This window comes from Phragmites australis, chromosome 1 (genome assembly GCF_958298935.1).
Source record: "Phragmites australis chromosome 1, lpPhrAust1.1, whole genome shotgun sequence".
Classification (NCBI taxonomy): domain Eukaryota; kingdom Viridiplantae; phylum Streptophyta; class Magnoliopsida; order Poales; family Poaceae; genus Phragmites; species Phragmites australis.
In genome coordinates this window covers 6,369,678-6,379,204 of record NC_084921.1, presented here as the reverse complement: position 1 = coordinate 6,379,204, position 9,527 = coordinate 6,369,678, and the positions used below count along the sequence as shown (strand labels likewise).

Sequence of the window (9,527 nt, the reverse complement as noted above, 5' to 3'; positions counted from 1 at the left end):
GTTGGCAAATGGCAATGTACATGCATGGCGGCAAGGAACCAACAAATTTTCTGCAGAAATCATTACAGCCACAGCGACTCGCATTGCCGTATATATCATGGGATGTACAATGTTTCAGAACATAGTACTGTCGAACACGGTTGTAATTGGCAAACAAATGCATGCTCAAACCAAGAAACGTAGTGGTTCCAATTACATAACTATGGTAGCAGGCAGATCAGGTAAAGATTCAGATAATTCAGAACATATAAGTTACTGTAGACAAAGGGATCATCATGCAAGACATGGAATGTACATATTCAAGCTGATCTATATACCTCAAATAAAACGCAGAAAAAAAGGAAGAGAAACCCCCACTTTCAGTACATAACTCTAATAAAATAGATAAATGGCCAACAGTAAGAAATATCAAACAAAAAAAAAATGAACTGATGGTGGAAAATCAACAACCATGAGGAGAACAGCTATACATACAGGTTGCACCACAAGGACTCCACGTTAAGAATTATTATTCCTTAATACACTTGTGGTAAATTTCAAGTATGTGTAAAAATGAAATAAGTTGACAACAGAGGCACACTGATAGCCCAACACAATAAAGCCGCCATAGTTTATCATAGTTAGGCTACCCAGTGTATAATCCTGTGGGTCAAGCTTGAAGCTTCCAAGCAGAGCAATCGAAGTCTTAAACAATATACATTTCTGTGGCGCAACTGTGCATGAGTACCCGTGGTGTCTCAGCCCTCCTCGCCGAACTCTTTCGTGAACCTCTCGTGCAGCTCCAGGTCCTTCTTGCTAACTGTTGGTTTCTGCCTTGAGAGGACTTTCTCAAAGTCCGTCTTTGATATTGGTGGAGGAAGAATCTACAGCCAGGCAATATAGCTTACCTTAGTCGTTCAACAGAGGTCTCCCTAACACTACAGTGGAGGAAATGACATCTTTGTTACCTTTGCAGCAAGGCCTTTGGATGCAAGCTCCTGCATGGTGGTCTGTACGGCACCTGGTTGCTTTGATCCACAAGGCATCCACATGTCGGCGTCTGCCTTAAAGAAGAACATGGCATCCTGTGTCTTGCGCACAGGTTCAAATAACACATCCTTAACCTGTTGAAAAAAGCAAGCATCAGATTTCATCGCATGGTACGGGCAGATGCGAGGGATGTGGAAAATTACTTACACAAACAGCAATATCTGAACCAGAAAACCCATCTGTTCGACAGGCCAAGCCCTCGAAATCACTTTCAGTTAAGCTGTGCGGTGTATCCCCGAGATGAACCTGGACGAATTAGAAGTTCCCAACTTAAGCAATGACTGACAATAGAACATGCCAAATTTTTACTTAACTTGCATTGCACAACTGTTTCTTAAGCACCTTAAACATGTGTTGCCTTGCTTTCAAGTCAGGTAGCGGAATGTAGATACGTTTGTCAAATCGTCGCCGCACAGCCTGAGGCAATGAATGTGTTAAAGAACTAAATGGTGCTTCAGGAGATGACGGGATTTTTTCTGTTGTGAAGCTGCAAATAGTGCAAAGATGTATTTAAGTCTTCTGAAACCTGGTCCAGAGCATATGGCGTATTCGTAGCAGCAAGAACAAGAACTTTGTCATCATTATGGCCAACACCCTGGGCATTTAGTAAAGAAACCAAAGATTATGTCAGTTTGCAATGAAAAAGGCACCTAAACAATATAATGCATAGAATACAGTCCCTAGATTAAGAATTAACAAATCCTCTGAAAAAACAGAGACACAGAATGTTCAGATGATTTGTGGTTCTACTTTTTCCTTAAATCTAAAAGCATTGACTATATTAGAAAGCTATCGAATCCATTGGTTAATTATAGTGGCCAGATAACGCATTAGTAACAGCAAACCATTTGGAGCTTCATCGGATAATGACATCTACAAATACTATAACTCTATTTTCTGTTGAAAAGTTGACATAATGTAATAATGACATCTACAAATACTAGGATCCAATCTTTAAACTTAATTCAGGTGAATATCCAGCATTCAAGCAACTAATCTGTTTTTGAATCTGAGCAATGTAGAAAGTAGCTTAGATTCATTTCGTAGTGTGACTCTAGATCCGGCTGACAGTATCTAAATCATTTGCGCCCCTCGTTAGCACAAAAGACATAAGATGTTGCACCATGATCCCGAAAACTAACGATGCCTGATACTGCTCAGCATTTGTTACCAGTTATCCACCACTGTTAAAAGTGGTAGCTGACTAACCAATTCAGTGTGACCCAGTAAGCATGGTAAGGAATCTGGGGAGTCAGCAACTTGGCCAAAAAAACAAACGAGAATAGGTACTTTCTTCCTCTTTTTTGCTTTTATTTTCCATGTAACAGTGAAGGTAAACAGTAAACAACTTGGATCACTCATAACTCTGGAAACAGGCTAGTAAATGGCTGGTTATCACAATTCTAAGGAAAAAGAGCTCCTGAACAAGAAAGCTATAAATACAGCTTTTACAGACTTGGTCAATCGAAAAATCGTATTTTTCCCTCTTATCTATTATCACAGCATTTTATGTTCTCCGTGTCTGAAATTTTAGCAACATAACCATCCTAAGCAGAACACATCTAGCTACGCATGGCAAGTATCACCTAGAGACAAGAGTGTATCCATCTGATTCAACAACAGTTTACAAAGCTATGCTACAAGAACTCACCTGCATTTGCACAAGAAGCTCAGTCTTAATTCTCCTAGAAGCTTCACTTTCATTGCCTTCTCCACGTTGACCGCATAAAGAATCGATTTCATCAATGAAGATAATGGAAGGGGCATTTTCACGAGCCATTTGGAAAAGATTTGCAACTAGTTTCTCACTTTCTCCCATCCACTTTGAAACAAGATCTGATGAAGATATGCTGCATGTAGATCATGGATAATATAAAGGATACCACAAGAAAAACAAATTGAAGTAGGAAAACAAATTGCCAACATCCATAGATTAATCAAGTACAAGAAATCAAACAACACAATTTCCATCAGATTTATCTACGTCATATTTCTAAGACATGCATTGCACTGTGGCATGAGAAGCCATACAAATTCACATTATAAGGTAGCCTGTAGCAGCTCCCGAAATTCACTCAACTGTTGCAATCTGGCTAGATACTAACTATATGTTAGTTTCTTTTAAATTCTCACTCATTTGAGCAGTAGAGCCACTCACCTTGAAGTCAGAATTTAATCTTTGGGAGATGCGGGTGGTCGACATTGAATTCAAGTTGTTTGTATAGTCTGGCTAAACATAACTCTAGTGGTAATCATGAGGGAGTTAAAACTCATATATTTCAGTATGACTAAGTGAGTTTTGATCTTGTTTCACTATCTTGAAATTGATGGGAAAAAATCAATGTTCATGCATATATAATTGATTAACTGTTATAGGACTATAACTCATAAACATCCCAGTTACCCTTTAATAAATTTGAATGTGTTTATAAAACACTCCCCTTTTTATTTCTCGAACACACAGGAGAGCTGTGTATCATTGTATTAAAGAATAAAAGGTAGAAACCCTTAGAACAAAACCACACCGTCAGTTCTTAGCTTACATGCGTGCCTGTGATAAGTCTAGAAACGACCACAAAATAAGCCTAAACACTAGGTGCTAGGGCAGAGCCTAAACACTAGGTGCTAGGGCAGTCAAGAGGGAAAGCCCTCGAGCCCCAGCCATACACCAAAACTGCGCCTCCTCTTCAACAAACAACAAGACACTCGCAATGTTTGGGGCAGCACCATCAAAAACACAGCGATTCCGATGCTTCCAGAGAGTCAGGCCCCAAAAATGATAAGAGAGTTGAGGCCTTTTTGCATCGGGCCGTTAACCGCATCACTGGCCCTGCTCCACCAGTCATCAAAGGACCTGTCTTCAACCGAAGGCGACAGACCATGAAGGCCAAACCACCGCAGGAGGCTAAACCAGAAATGTCTCGCAAAAACACAATCGGTAAGCAGGTGATCAATTGTCTCATCAACCTGATCACAGTGAGGGCAGTGCACCGGATGCGGCAAATTTCGTTGAGCAAGTTAGTCTGCAGTCTAGCATCTTTTATGAACAATCAACCAAAACACTCCCTTTGTTTCATCAAAATATAAGGTATACAGTTTTTCCCAATCTTTTATCCAAATATAAGGTGCGTGTAGGAATAATACATTTTCTCTCTTTTGCTATCATTTATCTTCTCATTCTCCTCAACGTTTATAAGTAGCCATTCATACTAACTATTATCCAAGGCATTAACACCAGGGATATATGGTCCTTCCCCCCCCCCCCCCTCCCATCATTTTCTCAAACCTCCTTAATACCTCTGTGGCTGTGTCAAATCAATATACACCTTATACAAAAAAAAAGTAGAGGGAGTAAAAATATTTTTTGGTCCGGCAATAAACTAATGAATGATTTTGGCTATGCTAAATATAAAAGATGTCTGTTCCTCATGCAAGGTCATATCTACAACTACCCACTACGAAGAGGGAGTAAAAATATTTTTTGGTCCGGCAATAAACTAATGAATGATTTTGGCTATGCTAAATATAAAAGATGTCTGTTCCTCATGCAAGGTCATATCTACAACTACCCACTACGAACTAGGAAGTTGATGACCACCTATATCATTATGATAAACTGATAAACAGAAAACCATTACATTTAAAAGATGAGCGACATGCCTTCAATGTTCAAGCTGCATGACATATTGATCACCGATAAACTGGGGGCAGGGGATAACCTAAATTTTTGGCTACAATGTTCAAGGCTGAGCTAGAGTCCTATGTGCCATCGAGAAAGATAGCCATCACGTCTAGGTCAAGACAAGCTAACAGTAAGAGCTTATTCAGATAGCACATGCTATGAAATTATGGATGGCCATATTTCAAAGTACCCAAAATGGATACATGGCCAACAAAACAACAATGTTAACAGGACATCAAGACAACCAATTCTTCCATGAAATAAGCATTGGCAGTATAACAAGGAAACCACACTTGATAGAGTTGTAACAAATTTTACAATTTCCCTTTCAAACAACCATATATTGTTACCCAAAATGAATACATGGCCAACAAAACAACGATGTTAGCAGGACATCAAGACAACCAATTCTACCATGAAATAAGCATTGACAGTATACCAAGGAAACCACAAGTGATAGAGTTGTAACTGATTTTACAATTTCCCTTTCAAACAACCATAGATTGTTACACCTGTCAAACTGTAGACCTTTGAGCATATCATACAATGAATACTCTGAGAAGAATACTAAACACCAGAAGGAAACTCCAGATGCAGCAGATGACCAAAAAGTGAAGCTCTCTCGAACTTTGGGATGCTGATGGATTACATGGAAGGTACTCTAGGCTACACATAAAAGGTACACTCAAAACGAATGTAAGAGTTGCTATCTTAGGACACACCTTTCAAGGGACAACTTTCCTAGTTTTTTGTTTTTGAGCTAAAAGCTCTCTTGCCTGCATCAACATACAATTTTCAGGAAGAAGGCGTCTACCTTGGAATAATCTTATACATATGGTGTTAATTTAACAACAGGACAACAACTGTCTCATAGCAAGAGCTCATGCAATAACATAGTTAAGGATTTAGGACGCACAAGTCAGTCAAGTTATTTAATAACCATCACTGTCTAGAAATGTCATATGTGCGCTCAACATAGATTCAATTTGTCAAGATTGTATGTAAATCACAGTTTAACAAATGAGTTCGAGCAAAAGCATAAAAAGATCACCACGAGAAATTGGTATATGCAATATAGTTCTTCAGATTAGTGGCTGCAGATGATGAACTACTTCTAAGAGGCATTTTGGTAACCTTATAGATACCCCAAAATAAAAATTGCAGAACTGCATGCTCTTTTTTCTTTTTTTTAATAGGAAAGAGGTGCATGCTCTTGTTGGCATATTAAACACTTTGTATTTTGACAGTTAAAAAGAGAAACAGACAAACCGTACCATCACCATAAAAGATGTACAAAAACCAAAGACAATATCAGTGGCAAACTGTGTTATGCTGGACTATATAATGTTGCATTGTGGAACTACAACAAGTTACAATAAAAAGGTTCTCTGCTCACTTTCTTTCAGGTGAAATAGTTAACAAGTTTTGATTTGTGAATAACCCATACAAATCCATCAGATCCTTCTGTAGAGATAAAAGTCTGTATAGTTCACGAGAAACATAGTACACACTGTTCTCAAACAAATAATATTGGTTCTCTGTCCACTACAGCTCAAGGAAATAGGTAAAAGATGCCAGAAAATTCTTAATTTGGGCACAGCCACTCTACTAGGCAGATATCCAGTAGTGCCGAGGCAAAAGGTAGAAGACCAGTCAAAGTTTAAGAATGAAGGAAATTTGGTTGTCACTGATAGATTATGAAGAATAAATATGTAAGATCGAGATAGTAAATTTCAGTCAAAGGAAGCCTTGCAAGAGATGCACCAAAAGCCTCTAATAGTGTGAAATATAAACTCAATCATAAGAAAATAAAGGCATGTCTCACAAAGAACAAATTAGAGGCACCAGCAGAGAAAAATGAATATACAATTATCTACCTGAAGAACGTAGAATCAGCCTCAGTTGCGACAGCTTTAGCCAAATAAGACTTTCCTGTTCCTGGGGGGCCATACAAAAGAAAAGCCCTCCATGGCCTCCGCTTGCCTACAGAAGAGCATTTTCCATTAGTACTAATTAACACCATAGAAATCTCTAGACTTCAGAGTACAGATGAGTTCAGACACACAATTTTGTCATCACTGTGTATCATATAAACAAGAAGGATAGAACAGTTAACAGTAATTGAGAGAAACAGATACTCCAAAAATGCCCATGATTTCCAAAATAACGTACACAAAGGCTGAATGACGCACAAGACAAGCAGACCGTTCAAAATTGTAAACTAAAATTTGTCAGATCAAGCAATTCAAGATCTGAATCAAGTAGACCAACATTTGATATATCTCAGACCTCTGCTCCAAAGCTAGCAGAATAATCGTAGGAATGCATATATTGTCAAAATAACATATTTGATCCCTTTTGAATTGATAACCTTCTTTCAGTTCACACGTTTAACATAAAAAGGATTGTGGTTTTACTCCTAACTGATACGTGGTATAGCAACAACAACAACAAAGCCTTTCAGTCCCAAACAAGTTGGGGTAGGCTAGAGATGAAACCCATAAGATCTTGCAAGTCTAGTCATGGCTCTGGCACGTGGATAGCACCCCTGTCCATGGCTAGTTCTTTGGTGATATTCCAGTCTTTCAGATCCCTCTTTACAGACTCCTCCCATGTCAAGTTTGATCTACCTCGACCTCTCTTGACATTATCCGCACGCTTTATTCTTCCGCTATGTACAGGCGCTTCTGAGGGCCTGCGTTGTATATGCCCAAACCATCTCAAACGATGTTGGACAAGCTTCTCTTCAATTGGTGCTACACCAATTCTATCACGTATGTCATCATTCCGAACCCGATCCTTTCTTGTGTGGCCACACATCCATCTCAGCATGCGCATCTCCGCTACACTCAACCGTTGGACATGTCGCCTTTTAGTTGGCCAACATTCTGCGCCATACAACATCGCAGGTCTAATTGCCGTCCTATAGAATCCGCGGTATCTTATCGTAGGCCTTCTCTAAGTCAATGGACACCATACGCAAGTCCTTCTTTTGCTCCCTGTATCTCTCCATAAGTTGTCGTACCAAGAAGATAGCTTCCATGGTCGACCTCCCAGGCATGAAACCAAACTGATTTTTGGTCACGCTTGTCATTCTTCGTAAGCGGTGTTCAATGACTCTCTCCCATAGCTTCATCGTATGGCTCATCAGCTTAATCCCACGGTAATTAGTACAACTTTGAATATCCCCCTTATTCTTGATACGTGGTATAGGACAAAGGTAATTTCACATTTAGCGATACTCTTGAGAATGACTGAGTAGTCGAAAAAATAATGATGTAATTTGACAGACTTCCCTACACATATAACCTCTAGAAAGTGGTCTCTTAACAATGTCCAACGACCTTCTACAAATGAAAACCATTAAACATAGCACATTTTCTTAATCAATAATCTCTACTCGACAGCAACCATCACTATTCACTACCTAACAATGCATAGTTGGACCAACTCAAGATCAACCGATGCAATTCAATCAGGATAAAGATTTGCATGGCCTATGCGATCTATAGCGATTGCAATCGCCGATTTTTCACACGATAAAACAAAATAGCGCCTTTCGGTGCACTCGCTCACCTGTGAAGAACTGCGGGAACTTGACGGGCAATATGACGGCCTCCTGCAGCGCCTGCTTGGCGCTCTCCAGGCCCGCGACGTCGTTCCACTTGATGTTGGGCTTCTCGGTGATGATGGCGGAGTTGAGCCCCGCCCTCAGCTTGGACTGCTCGGAGTCGTCCCCGCCGCCGCCGGCGTCCCCGTCCTTGCCCTTGGTCTTGGGCCGCGTGGCGACGGCCGCGTCCCCGCCGTTGGCCCCCGGCCCCGCGCCGCCCTCATCGAGGACCGCCCGGATCTCCTCAGCGCGGCGGAGGTACTCGGTGAACTTGGCGGTGATGGCCTCCTTGATCTTGGGGTTCTTCTCGTACTTGAGGTGCGTCTTGAAGTACTCGAGCGCGTTCATGTAGAGCGGGAAGGCCTTGACGTAGTTGCCGGCATTGTCCTCCTGGACAGCCTGCTTCACGTACTCGATCGCCTGCTCCTTGAAGTTGCTGTACATCGAGGGAGGCCCAAAGGAGCCGCCTTTGCGGCGGGCACCGGCGGATCGAAGGGGGGATCGGCGGGGGAGGCCGCGGATTGGGCGCGGGCGAGGTGGATCCGGGAGGGGAGGAGAGGGGCGGCGGCGGTAGCTTCGTCGTGGGGTTTGACGCGGTGGGGAGGAGACGGGATGCGGAGGGGGAAAGGGGAACGAAGACGGAGTAGGGGAGGAGAAAGGAGAAGCGTGTTTGGGCTGCTTTTTTTTTTATTTGTTTCTCTGGCTTGAGGAGGAAAAATACTGTTGGTATTTTTTTATTTAAGTCCCTCCTTCCCTTGTTTTTCAAGAGAAGATCCTCCTATTAGTGGTATTGGAGTCCAAATAATACAGAGCTTGGCAGCTTAGACCGGGAAAAGAAGTATTATGCCATATATGGTTTTGGCTAGACATGTAATGTGATGCAGCGAACTCAACAATATATTGTACAAATCTAAACATAGAGGTTTTTTTGACTTAGTTCAAACGTGAGGCTATGCACTTAAGGGGGGGAAAGAAGATGAACATGTCTGGCTTGACTTATCAGTAAGTAATTCGATGCAACAAATTGAACATTGTATTATACAAGTCTAAAGAAACTAAGGAAGTATTCCCTTACCAATTTACCGGAAAAGAGTTATACAACCTCACACTGGTCCACCTATATTTTGGATCCATGTGGGTATTTGAAAAGATAGCTTAGGTTATTCGGTGAGCGATCTTTTAAGAATGTGGATATTGCGGCACAAT

General features: G+C 41.1%; 1 protein-coding gene across 2 annotated transcripts; it reads right to left on the bottom strand.

Moving 5' to 3' along the window:
* Nucleotides 1-406: 406 nt before the first annotated feature.
* On the bottom strand, nt 407-9,004 carry LOC133895618 (protein SUPPRESSOR OF K(+) TRANSPORT GROWTH DEFECT 1-like). 2 transcript variants are annotated; one of them, XM_062336108.1, is made up of 8 exons: nt 8,288-9,004; nt 6,589-6,694; nt 2,681-2,879; nt 1,556-1,624; nt 1,372-1,446; nt 1,177-1,275; nt 948-1,103; nt 407-863 (listed from the first exon to the last, which is right to left on the bottom strand). In XM_062336108.1, exons 1-8 carry the CDS (start codon nt 8,763-8,765, stop codon nt 738-740), a joined length of 1,308 nt encoding a protein of 435 aa, XP_062192092.1. In that variant the 5' UTR covers nt 8,766-9,004; the 3' UTR covers nt 407-737. The 2 variants fall into 2 exon arrangements, with proteins under 2 accessions (XP_062192092.1, XP_062192172.1); XM_062336188.1 differs by lacking the exons at nt 407-863; nt 948-1,103; nt 1,177-1,275; ... (1 more) ...; nt 1,556-1,624; nt 2,681-2,879 and adding an exon at nt 4,300-5,487.
* Between the last annotated feature and the right edge of the window lie 523 nt (nt 9,005-9,527).